General features: G+C 49.9%; 1 protein-coding gene across 6 annotated transcripts in view; it reads right to left on the reverse strand.

Annotated features, from left to right (window-relative positions):
* Positions 1-21,864, reverse strand: part of Ttll11 (tubulin tyrosine ligase like 11) — a 225,108-nt gene that overhangs the window by 26,188 nt on the left and 177,056 nt on the right. For all 6 annotated transcript variants that reach the window (NM_001431779.1, XM_087654516.1, XM_087654515.1 and 3 more), the window contains 2 exon segments: positions 8,553-8,659; positions 19,840-20,082. In NM_001431779.1, the coding sequence (NP_001418708.1) occupies positions 8,553-8,659; positions 19,840-20,082 (350 nt within the window).

Below are 21,864 nucleotides of genomic sequence, written 5' to 3' on the forward strand. Positions count from 1 at the left end.
TGATAGTTAGGGGCCCTCCTCATGCAGTTGTTAGGACGCATAGAATGTGGGCTGGGTAGAGCTGGCTCAGCAGCTAAGAGCGCCAGCTGCTCTTCCAGAGGACCTGGGCTCGATTTGCAGCACCTGTTTGGCTGTCACCACCATTTAGGTCTGATACCCCCTTAGGGATCAGGCTCTCACGTCATACGTTCAGGTAAAACACCCATACATGTAAGATACAGAAATGAGGGATTAAAAGAATAAAAAGATTTAAAAGGAGGAACCTTCATAGAATGTGAAACACCAAGAGGGTGAACCATGATGTGCAGCCTGAGCTTTATCACTGTAGAGTAGTGGAGTTAGTACAAAGAGGCTTGTTCTTCAGTACTTGGGGGCCTGGGTATGAGGAAAGGGAGGGGAGTCTCTGGCCCGTCTGCTCTGTGCTTGTCGAGCCTGGTTCATGTTAGGTGCTGGATAACTGTCGCTCACACCGGGGCAGATGACTTGTGGTCAGGTTAGGGTGTGGCCCGTGGCAGAATCTTTGCTTAGACCTAGTGGGTCTAGAAGCCGCTATGGAGTAACTGGGTGTCTGGGGAGGCAGCTCCTCCGCTGTCTGGCCCTTCTTCTCCAGCTTTGAACAGTTGGGCGCATGCCAGAGAACATTTTTTATTTGTCACAGTAACACCAGTGCAAACATTCCACTGGCTTCTCTGGGACTGGCAAGTGACAAATGAGGAGGTGCTTGGAAAGGAGCCCTCATAGTTGAGTGCTTTCTAGATATCTGCCATTGTCACCAGTGGCCTTTGCCAAGACCAGGAACCAGATTGTTGTCACAGCAGACACTGCTATCCTAGCTCCCACACTGAGGACGTGTGGGGGTGGGGTGGGACTGGTGCTCATGCCTTTCGGGGTCTGGGAACTGAACTCAGGCTCCTTCTTGCCATCATCAATGGCCCACGTGAGTGGTCTCTGTTCTCCATGGCCTGCGTGTGTGATCTCTGTCCATGAGAGGCTTCTCAACTTTCCGCCTCTTGGAACTTCAGTTTCCTCCTCTGGAAGGAGCCTCCTGGGAATGGGGCATCCTGCTCACAGCTTGGAATCCATATTCTCATTTTCACAGCACACCTCTAACGGGAGTGATGCCAGGTGGCTGGGAAGAGGACAAAAACACATGAGACACCACCATCCCCAGGTAGATGTCAGGGGCCCTGTTGCAGAGGCGGCTGAGACCCCCAGAAGAGAAGTGACTCCTCTCAGCGCTCCGCTCTCTGACAGTCGCTTGGCCCATGATGCTGAGCGCTGCTGTGGTGGCAGTCCCCAGAGGAACCAGAGGCAGTGGGTGTAAGGCGTAGGGAGGTGGTGAGAGGCAGTCAGCTTTCTCCCTTCTGCCTAGTTCTGGTGCTCTGATGCAATGTTTCCCTTTTTGCCTAGGTGACTGAGGATGAGGGAGGCCGGAGACAGTGGGTAACAGGACACATGACTGGGTGTCCTGCAGGCCTTGAAGACACACGTCTGAGCCGGGGGAAGCTGGCATTCTCCTTGCTTTTATTAAGAATAATTTAGCTATTTTGTGAGTCTGTTGGACATCTATCCAGAGAGAGCCATCTGATGTTGAGGTAACTTCAAGGTCGAAGAAAGCGGCCGATCCCAGGATACCTCCAGGTGGTGCTTTGTGATTCTGGCCTAGGGGTGGGGCAGCCATGTATATGCATAAGGGAAGTCTTGCTAAACATGCCGAGTAAAAATACTTTTAAATATTTCAGTACATCACCGGCTAAACTGCTTTTCAGTAGGATCGCGTTCCAGCTGAAGAGAGTCCAGGCGTCACATGATTTGCATAAGTCGACTGAGGAAATTTGGTGAGAGACGGCAGGGAGCTACAGACGCCCACAGGATGGGCTGGCTGGCAGGGTCTGGTCCGTGCTGCACATGTGTGTGGAGCATCAACCATGCGCCAGGCACAGCAGTAGGCTTCGGTAGAACACAAGAACCGCAGTTGTAGCTGGTTGGTTTAACCTGACAGCAGGTACTGCACGAAGGCTGCGTAACCACATGCACCAGCTGTGACGAGTGGATAAGAGGGATCCCGGCATAGCCTGGCGCTGAGGTGGGCCCTGGCTTTGTGCATGACAGGAGGGGGATCTCTGGGACAGGCAAGGACCCTGGTGGAGAACTCTGAGGTGGCTGGCACTCTGCCTAGAGTGAGGGAGTACCCCCTCCCCAGAAGTGTAATGCCGCAGGGAGCCAGACAGGAACATGGCTGACTTCCTTGTCTGAGCAGAAGGCAGTGTGAGGCCACCTAAGTGAGAGGCCTGGACTCTTGTCAGCCATTGAAAACACCCACGGCAGCCTGCCCCACCCTTCTGAGCAGACTACTCTAGGGCAGCCTTTCTTCCTACTTGTCTCCCTAACACCTCAGGGGCCTGAAAGGAGCAGGCGCCTTGGAGAGGGTTCCCGAGGGGCACGCTACGTCTGAATGGCAGCGGGTTAGTTTCTGAGCACAGAGGCAGACCCGGTTGGCAGCTTCGTTCCGTGATATTTTTTTGCATGTGAGGTAGGCACCAGGATCCTGCTCACTTCACAGACGTTGAACAAGGGTTGGAGGAAGTCAGGCAGCTTGCTCCGGGACACCTAGCTGGCAAGTTATCAAGCCCAGGGTGAATGCCCCATTTGTTTGACTCTGTAGCCCAGTGGCTCTGAGTAGATTGTCACTCAAGGGCTGAAGAGAAGGCTCGGAGATTTAGAGCACCTGCTGCTCCTGCAGAGGACTAGGTGTGATCGCCAGCCTTCACGTGGCGGCTCTCCACTACCTGTAACTTGCTCCAGTTTTGGGGGGCCAATTCCCAGTTCTGACCTCTGCAGAAACCAGGGACACACACGGTGTACATACCTATACACAGGCAAAACATCCATACACATAAAATAAAACAAATAGGTCTAAAAAAGGAGAACGATAGCCACTCGCACCCAGGGCTGCCTGAAGGGTGCACTCAGGGACTCAGAAGGGGGTGAAAATTGTGTATTTGATAAAAAGGTCCCTAGCATACAACATCAGCTATTAAACTGTGCATTCTTAGATTTCCCCCTCTAAGACTCAGGGAGGACCTTTAACACCACCTTTGCTGGTGTGCATGTATGTGTGTGTGTGTATGTATGTATGTATGTGTATATGTGTGCACATGTACATGTATGTGTATATGTGTGTATGTGTGTATGTATGCATATATGTGTGCACATGTACATATATGTATGTGTACATGTGTATATGTGTGCATGTATCTGAGCATGTATGTGTGTGTATGTATGTGTGTGTGCATGTATGTGTGCGTGTGTGTGGGTATATATGTATGTATGTTTGCATGCATGTATGTATGTATGTATGTATTACATTTTATTAAGATAGGGTTTCCCTGTTTATCACAGGCTGGGATTCAGGTGTGTGCTGCTAGGCCTGGCATAGTACGTTCTTTTTTTTTTTTTTGAGCTGGGGACCAAACCCAGGGCCTTGCGCTCGCTAGGCAAGCGCTCTACTGCTGAGTTAAATCCCCAACCCCTGGCATAGTACGTTCTTAAACAGGAAACAGATTGTGTTAGAGGGTGGATGCCCAGCTGCTGGGACCCAGTGCTCCTATGCAGGTGAACTGTGGCTCCAGTGATGTTGGCACATTTTATTGCCCTATCTGCATGCTGCCCTCCTCTCTAACCACAGAGATGCGCCCGCCATCAGGGTCTGTAATTGTGAGTGCAGTTGATGTGAAATCATTGCATCTCCATCCACGGATGCTTCTTCACTTGGTGCTGGCTGAGGAGAAGGCTGCGGCATCCCAGCCTGGCTGAGACTTTTGTATTCTGCTGGAAATTCTAAGCTTGGAAATTAAAATCCGTCATTTGGGGAGAAAAAGAGACAATTACACTGGCAAGCTGGAGAGTGTGAGCTGCACACTGCTAAGTTCCACCCAGCTCCCGAGCAGACTTTGACATTCAGAGAGAATATTTACAGAGTAGAATCCAGGGCTCAGACTCCTCGGTGGGGAAGGACGGTAGCCAGCCAAGGTGGGGAGCCACATGTTTGAGGATGTTACTGTGAAGGTTTAGCTTCTGTTTGGGGTGAAGAGTCTTCTGGATGTTTATTCTATTACTAAAAATAGCTCATTACGGGGACTGGGGTGATCGCTTAGTAGGTAAAATGTTTGCTTTGCCAGCAGGAGATCTTTGAGTTTGATCCTGCAGAATGCATCTCAAACAAACAAACAAACAAACAAACAAACAAACAAACAAACAACCTACCAGGAGGTGGCATACACTTGTGATCCCAGTGAGGGAGGAAGAGATTGGCAGATAGCTGGGGCCTGCTGGTCAGCTTATTCTAACCTGTCCCTAGACATGCAGGTACACAGTGGCCTGAAAATCAAGGTGGTGTAGGCTTGAAGGATGACAGCAAGGTTCTCTTTTGCTCTCCACGTTCATGTGCATACAGAGCACCCCAGCTGCCCACCTAGTATACAACATACACACACACACACTACACACACACACACACACACACGTGCACGTGCGCTACATATACAATATACAACACACAGCCAATATACAACACACACACATGCTACATATACAATATATAACACATACACAACCAATACAGAACACACACACATGCACACACACACACACTACATATATAATATATAACACACACAGCCAATACACAACATACACACAGAGCCAATACACAACACACACACTCATGCACACACACACACACACACACACTACATAACACATACCTGTACACAGGTGCTAATACCTACTCCGAAGGCCAGATAAGAGCAGGGTGGGCATAGACATGACAGAGGTGACTCAGTGTTCACAGACATTGCTAAGGCCATTTCCACACACCAGACACCCAACAGAGAGATGGCTTGAGGATTATTACATCTCTTCACAGAAAGTGGCTTTTTCCAAGCCATGTTTCCAGCACTCCTTTTCTTCTCCTCCACATCAGTAGCTGGGTCACCTGAGGTAGGGGACCTTTGTTCCCAAGCCTCAAGTGCCAGAGATGTGGACTGAGCCCAGTCTCACTGAGTCTGGGTGGGCTCTGGGGTAAAGAGAGGATCTGATAGGACTTGGGCACCCTGTGGGTGCTGGGATAGAGGGCGACCCTGTGTCACTCACTGGGCTGGCATCTCACAATGACCCTGTCCGTGAGGCCGGGCTCCCATGGGCTGTGGTTCTCTCACTCATAACGCTCTGTTTTGAGTGTGTGGGATCCTTAGGGTCATTTGTCAACTTACTAAATACTAGCCAGGACACACAGACACAGGCGCTCACAGGGACACACAGACACACAGAGAGACCAGGACATACAGAAGTACGCTGGCCAGCATATAACTGGAGCGGAAGAAAGCCTAAAGATTGCTTGCTTCACAAGAGGAAGGGAAGGGGAAGGAACCACAGAGCCGGACAGATGGGAAAGAGAGAGGGAAAGAGGGAGGAGGAGGGGGAACGGGGAAAGGGGAAGGAAGGGAACTGAGGGAGGCAGGGAAGAAGGGAGGGAGGACAGACAGAAGGACTCACTCACACTCTGGCATTTCTGCTGCTTTCTGGCAAAAGCAAGAACCACAGCTAAGCACAGGTTTCTGCCGCTCTCTGGGAGCCTGCCGGATGGCCCTTGTCAGGCAGCTGGCTTTAGCTGTCCCTCAGAATCAGGGGTGCTGGGCAACCTTGAGAGGAAGGCAATAATGGCCTAGCTGGCAGCTGCTGGAGATAACAGGGGTTCCATCTCCACCCGCACAGAGGAGCTTCCATCCCTGGCCTGAAAGCCCAACCTATTTCCCAGGCCCCCAGCCACTTCTTTCCGGCAACAATGGAAACAGGAAAATGAAGTCCAGGGAAGAGGGTCGGGGAGATGGGAGCTGGGAAGGACATCTCCAGCTCACACACTCCAGATGTGCCCCTCCAGTAGGTTCTGTGCTGGATGAGGTGACTTTTCAGATGGAAGTGATCTTGATGTATGATATTTACATGTTCACGGGACACAGCGTGCTGCTCAGTACGTGTGAGCATGACATCACGTTTGGGTGATTAGTATCTGTCAGGTTAACATGTCATTTCTCTGTTGTGAGGGTCGCACAGTCCTCTCTTTCAACTCTTCGAAACATGCAGTGTTCTTGTTAGCACAGCCCCTGCCTCTGCATCACCTCTGACTCCTGACACACAAGCACTGTCCCCTCCCCGGTCATTCAGGGAACAGACATCGCTTCTAGGTTAGAGACAGTACTCGGGGTAGCCGAGGCCCTAGTTCAAATCTTGCCTTTGCCACCACTCATTGGCTATGAAACTGAAGTCCCTTTTGCTCTTGGAACCTCAGGGTCATTATCTGCAAAGCTATGAGAAGAAACCACACTACACACGCTCACGAGACAGTCTCCAAACATCCCACTTGACCTATAGCTACTGTTTTGGGTACAGACAATGCAGAAGTTTGGGGATCCCAGACCCAGCTTCACTTGTGCTAAATATAAGAATATTTCTCATCTAATTGGCTTGCTCAGCAAAGTAGAGAGACCCTGGCGGACCCCAGAAGCCCTTCGCAGACTTGATATTGTGGTCACCCTCCCTCTCCCTTCCACTCACAGAGAGCGATTTTAGAAGCAAACAGAACATGCAAAGCTATTCGGGATGAACAATGGACCAGATGGTAACGTTGGTCGGAAGCAATAGACATGATAAATAGCTTCCTGCTGCAACTCCTGATCAATTTCAATATTTAATAATTCCATTGCCACCCCCACCCACTCATCTGGCCCCTTGCACAGATTCCTGCGACAACACCCAGCTCTGAGGAACAAGCACTTCTTCCCTTTCTGAGGGTGTCAGCAAATATGACGACAATGCAGCTCACCTGCCACGTGGGCTCACTCAGTCCTCGATGCGGTAATTAACCTGCCAACGTGTCCTCGGGACAGGGAGGCTGGAAGGCCCTGCCAGCAGAAGTAGGCTCACCTGCTTGATTCGATGACTGCTGACATCTTGCTACTCCCTTACCTGCCACCCCTGCCACAATAATGGGTAGGAGGCAGGAAGCCCAGGTCTACCATTCATTGCCTCTCAGCCTCAGTTTTACCCTCTGTACAATGGATGCAATCAGACCTGTCTCCAGAACGGTAGCTGGTGTCGCGCAAAGCATGCAGCAGCGTTTGGCATGGAGGCAATGCCACCAAGTGGTATCAGGTAACATTGTTATCAAACACGGTGCTAGACAGCGGATGGGTTTCTGAGTCAGTGCTCTGCAGGATGGGCTGGCTGCACCCTCGTGGTTGGCATTTCTAGCCCACGTTGGGGTGTGGGATGGTCACATAGCCTCTCCAGAGAGTCTCTACAGCAGTAAGACAGAAAGAATCCACTAATAGGACTAACCGCCCTGAATGGTTGGCAATGACCCCAAATGCACTGGTAGCCACTGGCGTATGAGCCCTCAGGGCCGTCCGGAGAACACAGGAACTCAGTTTTACAGCTGAGACGCCCTGCGGTTGGAGGTGACGTGCCTTTGAGGCAACGGTGGCAGGACATGGTAAAACCAGTTCTCATCCAGGTCCCTCAGCTTCTGACTTCAGGTCCTCCATCCAACCCCAGCAGGTGTGGCCCTTCCGTGTCTGGGGTGGGGGTGTGACAGCATGGCAGAGGGCAGGGGAGGACGGTGCCTGTGTACACCCTGTTCACCGTCACCTTGTAACCTCGGTCACTGGAGCCCTGGTCTGTGAAATGAGGCCCCTAATGCCTCTGTGCTGGATCACGGGGACACTGAGTGAGAGACACTTTGCGACTTTGTGATTACTTGTTCAAAAGTCAGCTACGCTTACTACACTGCTCGGAGGATGGGGATGGGAAAGGAAACCCACCCACTCAAAGGTAGGTTCTCCTGGCGTAAGAATCAAAAAGACAAAGAACAAAGCATGGGCTATCACAGTTCCAGCCTTTGGTGTGCCGTTCGATGTCTACCACAACCCGATCTCCTTACCCATTTTGCTCTACTCCTTTGGAGCTGGATGGGATAGCCTGGGCTCGGCGGCCTTTTCAGGTGTTCATGTAGAAGCAGACCTACACTCCTGCCTAGGTCCATCCTCTTCCTGGACACTGGTTTATGAAACAGGCTCCTCCTCTAGAGGTCCTTTGTCCTCCTGGGAGGAAGAACACCCTTCCTGGTGCACCCCTGACCCCTGCTACATCAGCATCACTTCTCATGGGGATCTCAACTCCACAGAGCTCCTTCCAGGCAAGAGCCAAGCTCTCTAGTCCACCCACGGCCTGGCTGCCGTGTGCTGAGCAAGCACGCGGGGTCACAGAGGAACAGGTGAAGAGCAGCTTACATACGGTAGTGATTAAGTAAAAGCAGGGAGGCTAAGAGTGGGACTGGGGTTTGGGGAGGGGTTGCCCAGCCTTGGTAGCAGACAGTGCCTCAGGGTTTAAATCCCACTCCATTCCTCACCCCTCTCCTCGCCTCCATAACATAAAAGGACAGAAGATGCACAGAGCCCTCCCCATGCCTGTCAGGCAAGGCAGCCATCGGGTACCTGTGTCCCGCTGGTCCAGAGCCACCGAGTTCCACCTCCTGGTGATGTCGATGTAGAGGATGTCCACCGCCGCCATGGACAGGCTGCTGCTGCTCAGCTTGCAGTTCCTGCCGTGACAGGGAAGAAGGCGTGTTACTCCACGGTGGGCACGTCCTCGGTTCTCTTTTCCCCTCAGGCTGAGGCGGACTGAACATTTGTGCACCTCTGGAAATCCACAGAAGGTCTTTGGAGATGAAGAGCTCATGTGGGTGGGGCCCTAGCAGATTAATTAGTGCCCTGTACAAAGACACTAAGGGGGAGGAGGGCTTGCACACCTTCCTGATTCTTACCACAGAGAGAGCAGACACGATCGAGCCAGGAGCGAGCCCTTGGCAGGCACCTATGTGCCAGCATTTCAGCTCTGATCTCCCAACCTCCAGACTGAGAGAAGTGAGCCTCCATTGTTTAAGCCACTCCAGCTGTTCCAATGGGGAACTTGTCTTTGCTCAGCTCAACGCCCCTCCAGAATTCCTGGAGGTTGGCAGAGGAACAGTGGGAAGAAGGTTTCGGGTGGGAACTGGGGATAGAGGTTGTGGCTTTAGTCTGGAGCTAATGAGAGGGCAGTAGAGACAGTTGTTCTTGAGCGGCTCTGCCAGTGAATGCCAATGAAAATTGGGCCTGGGCAGGCTACTCCCCTTGCTGCCCTCGGGGCTTTAGTGTTTTCTTTTTGTCAGCTGGATCTCATACAGCCTGGAAGTCCCTGTCCACTCCCAAACAGAAACCAGACTCTTTGTGATGGTTTGTGTATGGTTGGCCCAGGGAGTGGCAATATTTTGGAGGTGTGACCTAGTTGGAGTAGGTGTGTCACTGTGAGTGTGGGCTTTAAGACCCTCGTCCTAGCTACCTGGAAGTCAGTCTTCTAGCAGTCTTCAGATGAAGATGTAGAACTCTTAGCTCCTCCTGCACCATCTGCCTGGATGCTGCCCTGCTCCTGACTTGAAGGTGACAGACTGAACCTCTGACCCTGTAAGCCAGACCCAATTAAACGTTGTCCTTATAAGAGTTGACTTGGTCATGGTGTCTGCTCACAGCAGTGAAACCCTAACTAAGATATTCTTTTTTTTTCTTCTTATTTTAATTTTTATACTAGAGTTTCAAATAGCCCAGGTTAGCCTCAAACTCACTGTATGACTGAGGATGATCCTCCTGCCTCCACCTCCTGAGTACTGGGATTGTACTTGTTTTGTTGTTGTTGTTGTTTTGCTTTTTGTTAATTTATCTATTTTCATCTCTTTATTGAATCTTTGTGAATTTCACAACATGCACTCTAATCCCAGTTACCGCTCCTATCCCGTCGTATCTGCTCCCTGCCTTGCAATCTCCCCCTCGAACAAAACAAAAACAAAAACAAACACACACACAAATCACCTTTCGTGAAACCCACAGTATAGCACAGTGTCACAACGTGTCACACACTATATTCTTTTGCCCGAACAGCTTTACTTGCAAACATTTACTGCAATGACTCAGACTGTTTTGAGGCCTCTGGCTTCGGCTACACCATCGATACTGGATCCTCACTGCGACTCCTCCCAGTTATCCTGTTGTTGCTGTGTGTCATGGAGATCCTGCAGCTTTGGATCTCAGGACTGGCCCCTTCAGGGGCCCCATCAGTTCATAGGTGGAGTAGACGTTGGAGTGGGCCAACCTAGAGCCCTAGATCTGGGTCTGGGCGGAAACAGAGTCAGTCAGCCTGCCAGCTCTCGCGCACCTTCAACACCAAGGCCAGCTCTCTGGCTCTCTCAGCCTTGGGAGCCAGCTCACTCTCACTCCTGCAACCAGAGAGCTCTGCTGGACTGCCCTGGGATGGAACCCTGGGTCTCATCCTTGCTAAGTAACAGTTCTACCGGTGAAGCCACACCCTAGCTTCAGGAACCGCATGGCCAAGAAATACTCTTATGTATGTGTCTTCATCTTCTTATGAATCGTAACCAGCTCTGCCCTCTCCTGCCACTGCAAGGCAGCTGTCCGTGTCACGTTTGCTTGACCTGGTAATGAGAGCTCACCACCGAAGCAGATGAAGCCATCACTGTGGTGTGGGAGACTTTCTTCCTGGATCTCACCAGATGAATCCTTGAATCCCTGACATGACAACAAGAGGCTTGATGTTTCTTTACTTCGCCTCTCTTACCTTGTCACCTGATAGTTTCATATAAGTCCGGAATCAGCCACACACAGGCCCAGATTTGCAGAGTAGAAAACACAGGCTGGGCCCACTTCACTGGAGAGGCCCTTCCACACCTTGCTGCATGCTTCTCTATCTGGAGGCATGAGGAGGGTGGATGCTCCTGGTGTTCTCTTTGCTTAGGTGTAGGTAGTCTGAGGTCAGCAGTGGTCCTTTCTGTAGAAGCCACAAAGGTGGCCTTTGGGGCCCCCTCCCCTCCACAGACTTATTTGGTCTGGAAAAGCGGGTGGGTGAACAGCAGCTAGACGCTTGGCTGTGGGCCAGCTGCTGAGGAGCGAGAGATCCTAGAGTCCTGAGGGGGTCGAGTCCTCACGGCATCTCACTTTCTACTTCCTGTCAAGCCACCACCAAGCTTTTATCACCCCTTTGAGGTAATGAGACCTAGGATGAGAGAACAGAGCCTAGGGCAGCCATTGGCCTGTCTGCCTCCCCTACCTTTCCGCCCCGCCCCTCTGTATGATTGTTCTGGAAGGCAGGATTTACCTAGGAGTCCTGAAGGCTGGACCACGGGCCAGCTGCTGGGATGCCGTGTTATATCTCACGCTCTTTGGACAGTTCTGGCGTATCACATCCGTGAGCCCAGCTGATGATGAAGTGCTTCTCTGATGTCCTATTTGTCATTATTCCCTGTGTGACAGTTCCCATGGGTGTCGGACTGGTGAGGTTTTGATTGGCAAGCATGATTGGCACCCAGAGGCCCCTCTCCAAATCCAGGTCCACTCCTTAACCATGGTGGCTGTGAGTATGCCCAGCATGGTGTCCGGATGAGGCCATTGCTCCTCTGCCCTGGCACACTTGCTTGCCCCTCCCTCCCCTCCCTTCTTCCCACCCGTCTGCATTTTCCAGACCATCAATTCCCGTCCTGCTCCGTATTTCAATCACGAGCTGCCACGGCATACTTCAAAGCACATCAGCGCACAGTTATTGAGCCTCAGTAACAACATATCAGCAGACGCCGAGCTTTTCGTGTCACCTGTCACCCAGATGGCTATCTCTATTGGTTTCTGCTGGGGGACAGTGCTCCGGTCTCCTGAGTTGCACTGTCAATGTATGTTGCTAATTTCCAAGGCTTCATTAAGAAAAGCCAATTCCCTTCCCCAAGTGGCCACACCTGTGTCCTCAGGACTGACTACCTGCTTCCCGTAAGGATGAAGTGCAGCCTGGCTTGCTCCATGAGTTAACGAAGGATAAAACCGGAAACTGAACTGACCACTGGTATATAGTTATTTTTTTTTCCTGACAGGAAGAAAATAGAAGTGTCAAACCTTTAGCAGAAGCCGTAATTTACCAGGGAGAATTCTCCATTTATCCCCTTTCCAAGGTAACCCATCCTCCCCGGCAATACTGCCAAATGCAGCTGATTACGATGTCTTCAGTCAGAGCAGAGAAGGGACAGTCTGTGTTAGCTGCAGCAGATGGGAAGTGCTTTCAGAGAATTTGGATTCTGTGGGTATTTCTCGGGCACTATCCATTTGCAAGGTCCTTTCTTGCCCCAAGGTCTCAGAATCCTTATAGGCGCATGTGAGGGAGGAATCCCTGGTCTCATTTTAGTGTGTGTGTGTGCGTGTGTGTATGTGTGTGTGCGTGTGCGTGTGTGTGTGTGTATGTGTGTGTGCGTGTGAGTGTGTGTATGTGTGTGTGCGTGTGAGTGTGTGTATGTGTGTGTGCGTGTGAGTGTGTGTGTATGTGTGTATGCGTGTGCGTGTGCGCACGCGCGCGCGCGCGTGTGTGTGTGTGTGTGTGTGTGTGTGTGTGTGTGTGTGATGAGGCACAGAGAATCACCACTTGCTGGAGATCCCAGGGCACAGTCTGCACCCCATCTCCCCTTGGAGACAGAGGAGCAGGCAGAGGATCTATGTCCCAGCAAAGGGTTCTGGGAGGAGCCTAGGACCAAGAGACAAAGGCTCAGTTTAAATTGGGGAGTTTTGGGACAGAAGGCTTCGGGGAGATAAGCAGGGCCTCTCGAAGGCAGGGTCTCCCAGGTTTGTCGTTTGGTTACCAGACATTCTCCATGAGCTCAAATAGAGTCTTTAGAAATGAGGGTTAATTGCCTAGCCACTACATACAGAGCTTACCTTCTCCTCCGTGGGCAGCAGTATTTAGGGCCCAGTGACAGGGGCTTGTGAACCAGACACGGAATGTGACAGCCAGCCACCATGGAGCTCGATCTCCCCTTAAGCCCCAGACACAGTTTGTCCAACGAATGGGTGGAAGGGAAAGTTCTTTAGTGGAGAGGACTCTGAGAAACAGGGCATGTGAGAAGCTAGACATTTTCTAGAAAAAGGATGAAGGTTTGGGATCTTGGTTTGCCGCGTGTCCTTGGGCACATCACAGGAGTTCTTGATTGCTCGTCTGGATGGTGGTTACCCACCAGACGTCACCCTGGCGGTGATGCTCCCAATGAGAGCCTTCCCCAGTGGTGGAGAATCGGTTGAAAAAACGGATCGCTGTGTGTTTCTTGTTTTTTCTTTTCTTATCTTTTTTTTCTGGAATGGAAGGAATCTGAGTGCACATGATGGGAGAGAATCACAAATCATTCAAGCTCATTAGGAGCCTGAGTAGAACGGGATTTGAAATGATCATCCCATTTATTCCTAACTGCCGATGGCTCATGGGAAATTTAGGGACCAACTTTTTCCACTCCACAAAATCCTATTTATAGAATTTCTTTTATGTTCATCCTTCTCTGTGGAGAAGAGAGAGAGCAGCTCCCCCACCCCCAGAGAGGTTTCTGTAAGGTAAAAGGTATTCAAACAGCCGTGTTTATTTATTATAAAAGGTGGGGCAGCATTTGGGAGTCAGGGAATGAGGTGTCTGTGCTTTAAACCATCCATGTTTCTCAAGGCTGTGGAGCAGAAGTGCACAGACTTCTGGGAAGCAGTGGCCACAGAGGGACAGTTTAAAGTCACCAAGGGGTTAATGATGGAGGGGAAACTATCTTCTTATGCTTCTATCCTAGAACATTCGGACAGACCGTGCCTCTCCTCTCGGAGAGAGACCCCCCACCACTCTCTATTACGAAGCACATTAATATCTCCATACAGTAAGGGGAGGTGGGAGACGAGAAAGGGAAGAATGTGTCCTTTGGTTCAAAAGAAGACACGGGATCAGAAGCAGCGAGAGGAGAGTGGTGGAGCAGGGTTTCAAAGCATGGTCTCATGGTGCAGGGGCTGCGGTTTCCCGGGAAGGAGCCTGACTGGGGCCAACTGTTGATTCCCCAGTTGTGTCTGGTGGAAAATGCAGGGAGTTATGGGAACAGTGTCCTCCATGAATTACATCCGATGTCTCCCGCCCCCAACTAGTGATCTATTGGTGGGAGCCTCGTACAGATAAGTATCTCTCAAGGAAGGCTGCCAAGCTGAAGTATCCATCAGACTGTTTTTCTTTCCAGGAGAAACAGAAGCCTCCACACCCTGGCAATTATTATAAAATGAATTTTCCAGAAATAAAAAAGTAAATAAAAGGCGGAGCTCAATTCGCGGCGACGATGTGTGTGACTCTTACGTGGCTCCCGAGAAAATGGCGCTCTGGGCTGGTTAGAGTGTCTAGACAAGAGAATGACAGTTCGTTATTTCTCATTCTTGGAGGAAGAGAGAAGTGGAAGATGGCCGGGTGGGCATTAGCATAATTCGCTCTGAAAACTGCTGATCTACGCTGCAAGTTCTGAGAGACGGACACCGAAAATAAATCCAGGCGACCGTTTATTATTTCCTTCCCTTCAAGGAATGTGGAGAGAAAAGGAGTGGGTAGCAGATATGAAGGGCGAGTTCAACTTCGGGCGTCTGTGTGGGAGCCGTGAGGGAAGCGTGCACCGTGCTGGGAATATGTCTGCTTCGAAGCGCTCCTCTGAAGGGCACTTGGTTCAATTCGGCATATGGCATAAATATTATTAATTCATAACGAAGTAACATTTAAACTGGAGTGGAAAGGAGAGAGATAGAGAACAGTCGTTAGCAGGTGGTGAAATTTAATCCACAAGACTGAACATACCCAGATAAATTGGAAAGCGGAGAATTATCATATTTTGCTATTAAGTTGCCATTGGGGTTTCTTGGGACGCCTTTAAGGAAGCGTCTGTTACCTAGTGCAGCGTTTCACCACTTCCCCCAGCATCCTTGATTAGGGCAGGCGTTTGCTGGGTCGCCTTGTTGTTTGGGTCCATCTGCTTGAGCTGCCTCTTGGCCACCTGAAGATGCTCTTTTCCTGTCACATTCTGCCGCAGCTCACTGATGGCCTGGGCTGGCTGGGGATGGGTAGTGGTGGCTGCAGAACCTAACAGTCCCTAACCTTGAAAAAAATCGGTTTTTCATGCAAATGCCACTTGCTGATGACGGAGAATCACAAAGCCTGTCGTGTCCAGGTAGCTTTGTGAGGATATTTTTGCACAGGCCCATTCTGACCTGAGAGCTATTTAGAAACATTCTTAATTCTATTTTCTCTTCAGTATTGTGTGAAATGTGGGGTTTTTCTTACAGGTGCGGTCCTAGGCTTTCAAACAAGTGTTACTGCCTCTGTGGGCAGTCCTGCTTTGATGGGATCCACACATGGTTAAATCCATTCCTCCAATACAGAGATTTTACATAAAAATAAAGAGTGCATAGCTTCTTTGGGAGAGGCCCAAAGCTCTGGTGACATTAAGTGTGCTAGTGACGGTTCCCTGAGACAGCATCTCCAGCCACTTGCCATCAAAGCCCACAGTGTGTTTGGGGCAGGGGGAGCATATGGGAAGAAGTTCATTTTATTCATCCTGTCTGCTCCAGAAGCAGTTGAGACTGGGAGCTGCCGAGTGTCTCCAGATCTCCTCCTTGTATTGAGCAAAATTTCCTCAGAAGTGGCCAAGAAGCCTCCTAGAACCTCAACCAGTTCACAGAGCCTCAGATCCAGTGCAGTCTGAATCACACACCTCCCTTGACCTCTCAGCTTGGGCCACACGACATCCTTCTGCTGGCTGTCCCTGCTGCATTGGTGACATGTTTGTCTACTGCTCAGTCAGTAGTAGGGCAAACCTTGCCTCCTCCAGGAGGCCACCGTGGATCCCAGCAGATGGATAAAACTTCGAGTTCTTATTTCTAGCTCTCGGTTCTGTTCGCAGCTCCAGCCAGGGAGCGCTTGGTCACAGCCTTAGACTTTGCCAAAGGCTGGCTGTAGTGGAAAGTCCCATACGCTGTTAGTCAGGGAGACCCAGTGGAAGGAAGGGCTTCTTCAACTTGTCTTTGAACATACTAGGCAGCTTCTTGGGAAGAGATGGGTGTGGGGCAGATGTCACAGGACCTGTGTTCCTCACGTATTCTGACAGTTCCACAGATGAAACTCAGCTAGTCCTTCAGTCCTTCAGGCGTTCAGTGGAGGCTTCTGTGGCATGGTGCAGAAGCTGGGCAGGTCCTGAGGGTTCTTGCCTTTGTTCCAGGAAGTGTAAGCCATGGACACGTCATGCAAATGAAGTCACCTTCGTGCCCACCTCATTTCTGTCCTTCCACAAGCCCTCAGATTAGGGTCCTTCATGTCCCATAGCTCAAATAAGAATCACCAAGAGGTAGAGGATGCCTTGCTATTGTCTTTCTCACTGTGATGAGACAGCAGCATTTATACACTTTAAAACACATGCACACACACACACACACACACACACACACACACACACACACACACACACACAACCTCTAGGGGCCAGCAAGATGGCTCAGAGGATAAGGATGCCTGCCACTAAGCCAGACAACCTGAGTTCGATCTCTAGAATCCACATGTTAGAAGGAGAGAACTGACTCCTGAAAGCTGTCCTCTGACCTCCACAGGCATGCTGTGGTGTATGTGCACCTGAACTCTCACACACACAGAAATGAACAAACAAATAGGGATAATACAAAGTCGATTTCCTGGCTTCCCATGTAACTAGAAGTAGCCAGCAAGATGAAGGTGTAAAATCATTGCCTATAGCATCCAGAGTATCTGTTCAGGACTTTAATTCACCCACTACTACTAGAGATCAGTGCTACTACTCCCTTCCTCCTTCCAGTGTAGGACTCAGCCACGGTGGCTAGATTTTGAGCATCCATCTTGTGACCGTAAGATAACCCTGAAGCCATCAGAATAGACTTAGCATAGGGTAAGCAGAAGTGAGGTGGGACACTTGTGAGTCACTGACCAGCCCTAGAGCCCTGCTGCTGGCTCTTGGGTCTAAGTCACTTGAAGGCAGCAGCATCCTCTGATGAGCATCCAAGGCAAAGCCCAAGAAGAGGCAAAGACTCTCATTGGGCAAAGAGCACCCTTGATCTAGGCCTTGGGCCGGGTGTTTTATGATCCATCATACCCCAGACTGATAATATCACGCAAGGCAGGAATGTCGCTCACATGAAGGAAGTGGGACTTAGAGACTAATGGATTTTCCAAAGCCACACAGCCAATAAACAATACATATGCTCAGTTGCAAAGCCAGGACTATTAGACCGTAAAGCCTATGCCATCCCTTCCCCCAAACTCCCGCCTTTGAAACTAATGCAATGCCCTTTACGAGCACCCTGCACCCAGAACTTCAGGTTTTCTAACTTGAGAACAAAGACTTGGGTCTGCCATCTTACCAAGAACACCAGATGACTGGTGGCAGGCTCTGTGAACTCCGTCTGGAGAAACCTTGGGCAAAACATGGCTTCCAACTCTCTGCATCTAATTATTTGCCTTAGTGAAGTGGCTTTGAGATGCAGGGCAAGGATGTTAAAACCAAGGACAAGAGGGGACAGCAATGCTGAGGGCTGTCAGAGACGTTTCCTTTTGAGGTGGCAGTGCCATGGAGAACTGCAAATGAGCTGTTCCCTGCTGGAGTCAGATCATGTTTGTTGAAGCGATCTAGGGTCAGCGGTTTGGCATGGCTGTCAGGTTTGTACCGGAGCCTGTGCAGGCACTGGCCGTGTGTGTGTGTGTGTGTGTGTGTGTGTGTGTGTGTGTGTGTGCGTGCGTGCGTGCGTGCGTGTGTGTGTGTGTGTGTGTGTGAGAGAGAGAGATTATAGAATATATAAATTTTTATAACATTCTTTAACCATTGTAGAAAAAACTAACATTCATCAATCATTTGCCGTATACTAGATGTTTCTCTGTTGTCCTGATTAATCCTATACACAAAACACACATAACACACACACACACACACACACACACACACACACACACACTATAAGATAAATACTCCTCCCCAGGTCTATAGGATAAAGACCCCACGGGTCCAGGGATAGAATGAGCTTGCCCTGGGTTTTTATGGCTGGTGCGCTCTCCTGTGTTGCCCCACAGTGTTCCGAAGGATGGAGGCAAATTGAATGAACCATAAAAGACAGGCAATGAGAGGCAACTGCTCACTTTGTAGGTTATAGCAAAAACCCCTTTCTTGTTTTCTGTTTTACCTTGAAAATTCATGCAAGTTTTGTTCAGCATGCATTATAAACATGTTATTTTAAAATCAGAACACATGTACTATATAATTTACCAGATTAATTATTGAAGTTTTTACTCCAGAAACTCTGTGGAGTGAGACGCCTTTGTGAACTCAGCCACAGCCAGGTTGCTCCTACTGGGAAAACACGTGCTAAGAAGCGTAAGGCTGGTTGGAGCCCAAGAGCAATTACTCGTAGGTGTTTAAGGACCTGGTTCAGGGTAACTGCTACATTAGAATAGGGTTTGAGGATGTCGTCTGTTCTAGCTTTGCTCTGTTAATGTAATAAAACCCTCTGACTGAAAGCGGCTCAGGGAAGAGAAGGGTTCACTTCCTCTTATGCTTTCATCATTGAGGGAAGTCAGGGCAGGAACTCAAGGACCTTGATGCAGAAAACATGGAGGAATGCTGCTTGCTGGCTTTCTTCCTGGCTTGCTCACAGGTTCTAGCTTTTGAATACAGCCTACGGCCACCTGCCTGGGAATGCTGTCCCCCACGGTGTGCCAGGCTCTCCCGCATGGATTGAGAGTCAAGACAGCCCTCCACAGACACGTCTACAGGCCAATCTGAGTTAGACTTTCCTCTCAGACTTCGGGTTAGGTCAAGTTGATTAGCCAAGGCATCCCCAGAGGACTCCTGTGTTGGAAGCGTGGACCTCATGCTGCTGAGGGGGTGGCATGTTTTGGAGGCTAAGCCTGTAGATCTTTAGGTCACTGGGCATTTGCCCGTGGAGGGCACTAGTTCTTGTGGGAACCTGTGTTGTTTTAAGAATGAGCCTGACTCTTACCTGCTTTCTGGCATCCGTCCACTCTGAACATGTTCTCTTTCTCCTGCACATGCTTCCCCATGATATTATCTGCCATTAGACTCTTACCAAAGATCTAATAATGGGGCTACTCGATCCGAGACTAAGCTGCTACCTAAAACTGCCCTAAGTTATATAAACCCCCTTTCTTTGTAAAGTTATCCAACTTCAGGTTTTGTGTCATAACAATAGAAAATTACTATTATGGTAGCACACATCTTATTGGTGTGTATGGATATGTGGGAGTGGGTGGGAACATGTGTATATGGAGCCTAGAGGTTGATTTTGAGTGTCTCCCTCTACTGTATTCTTCCTTATTTTCAAGGCAGGCTCTTTACTGAAGCTGGAGTTTTGTACTTTTTGCTAGATTAGCTTGCTAGCCAGCTCCTGTCTTACCCTGTTTCCCATCTCTGGTGCTGGAGTTACTATTGCATGCTGCCATGTCTGGTTGTTATGTGGGCACTGGGGATGTGAACTCAGGTCCTCGTGCTTGTGTATCAAGAGTCATCTCCTACTGAGTCGTCTCTCAGCTCCACAACTGCTTGTTTGTAACAATGAACCTATGGTTTAAGTGTCATGGTCATAATGTTCATCGACTCATTTTACAAGAAGATCACACACAACACACACACACACACACACACACACACACACACAAGCACGCACACAAGGATGAACACTATAGGATCAGTGCAGCCCTGAGATGACTACAGCCTCAAACAGGGTACCGATTCAATACCATGGTCTCCCAAGAGCAGCCATGGGCCATATAACCATCCAGAGGAGTGACTGGGCTCCACCCTCTCCAAAACTCAAGCTGGAGGAAGCTGGTCTCACTAACCTTATGAAGGTCCGAAAGCCAGTTGGTCCCAACTTCATTGTCCCCTTGATTCCCAGGAATCGGATGAACAAATTGGCCATCCTGTCTACCAGGCGCAGGTAATTGAACTGCTTGGCATACTTGGGGAACACCTGCTTGAGGCAAATGGAGGGCAAATGGGCTTCAGGGTTGGGCTCGAAGTCTCCGGCCAGGTCACAGTTCAGATCTTCCTTTGCAGCGAAAGGCTTATCCATCTGCTGAGACCTGAAATACACAAGACACTCATGACTACTGCCGACCTCCAAGGCTTGCTTCCTTCCCTTGGGATGGCATTTACACACTAGAAAACTGGCTTCTAGAAGTGGCCTGTCAATGCCCACACAGCTTCTACAGAGTGAAGCCAAGGCTTGAACGCAGGGCAGAGCTAGGACTGGAAACACTGCCTTCCTCTGTCCTGCCAGCCTGGCTTCCAAGATGGGAGACCTCTTCCACTCTGCTCATGATTCAAGGGAATGCTCAGTTGTGAGCAGCCTGGGTCTGACTTCAAAGTCCTACTTACGGGTAGTAATTGAATAATTAAGAAATAGAAAAATCTCACTGAGATTTTTTGGAAAGGATCCATAGGCACAGTTCAGTGAACAACTTGGGAAGAAACTTCCATTCCCTGGTCCCAGGGACACAGATGCCTTTCTGTCTTAACTGCTTGCTTGGAGCTCGCACAGAAACATGACGAGAGTTTTGTGGCTCCTTAGCCTGTGCGTTTTATTCTGAAATTATTCCGATAATCAAGAAAATGAGCAGGTAGAGAGTTTTACCTTCCCACCATGACACAGCACTTTCCCTCACTCACAGTCTGCGTCCCCATCTCCTTGGTGTGTCACTGCCAGATATCAACCAGTTACCCAGGTGGGAAAGTTCAGAATGAATGCCAACTCTTCCTCTGTCTCCACAGTCAGTGCTATCACTCTAGTACCCAAGTCTGGCCCACAGGCCAGCGCTCTCCCAGTCTTCCCTGCTTGGACCAGAGTATGTGTCTTAGTTACGATTCTATTTCAGTGCAGAGACACCCTGGCCACAGCAACTCTTATAAAGGAAAGCACTTGACTGGGGCTGGCTTACAGATCAGAGGTTTAGTCCATTATCATCATGGCAGGAAGCAAGACAACATGCAGGCAGACATGGTGCTAGCGAAGTAGCTGAGATTTCTACATCTGGATCAGCAGGCAGCAAGGAGAGAGAGTGTGGGTGACACTGGGCCTGGCTTGAGCTTCAGAGACTTCCAAGTCCAACCCCCAGTGACACACCCAGCAAGGTCACACTTTTTAACAGTGCCCCTGTGGGCTTATGTGGCCATTTTCATTCAAGCCACCACGCCATATTTCTGGCTTTGCCCTTCCCATCCTCCATGAGGGCACCTGAGTGGTTTTCATCTTATTTAATTTCAATCTTGAGACAAGGTCTCACTGTGTAGCCCTGGCTGGCTCCAAACTTACTATGTAGCTAACTTAGGCTGTCCTAGAATTTGCAACCCTTTGGTTGCTTTCTCCCAAATGCTGGAACTGTGGGCATGTGCCACCACGTGTAGCCCCATGGCAACTACATATCATATTGGGCTACTTCTTCTCTGACTTTGCTTTAGATGCTGGCCTCTCTACAAGGGCTTCATCCTGGCATTCCTGGTTTCTTCCCAGGCTCCCTGGTTTCTAGTTCCCTACTGGCTAGGCCCTTCCAGGCTTTGAATGCTATCCCTCTACCTTGCTGTCTATCAGCCGGGTCTGGGACCCAAGGGTCCCTGCTCTTGAGTTCCCAGCTCCCCCTCTCACTCACTGCCTCTCTACCCTCTCCTGGCTCCCATCCCTCCCAGAACTAGAACCAAGATAACTGCCCGCCTTCTGTAAAATTCCTAAGACCACACCTTGAATACACTGGGAATGGACAGTAAATCTCATGAAGATCTGAGCCAGGGAAACTCGGTGCACATCTCAGACTTATAGGCTCTATCCAGACTACTTCTGATGTCTCCTTGGCCACACCAACGATATTCTT

Source organism: Rattus norvegicus, chromosome 3, assembly GCF_021556685.1.
Source record: "Rattus norvegicus strain SHRSP/BbbUtx chromosome 3, alternate assembly SHRSP_T2T, whole genome shotgun sequence".
Lineage (NCBI taxonomy): Eukaryota > Metazoa > Chordata > Mammalia > Rodentia > Muridae > Rattus > Rattus norvegicus.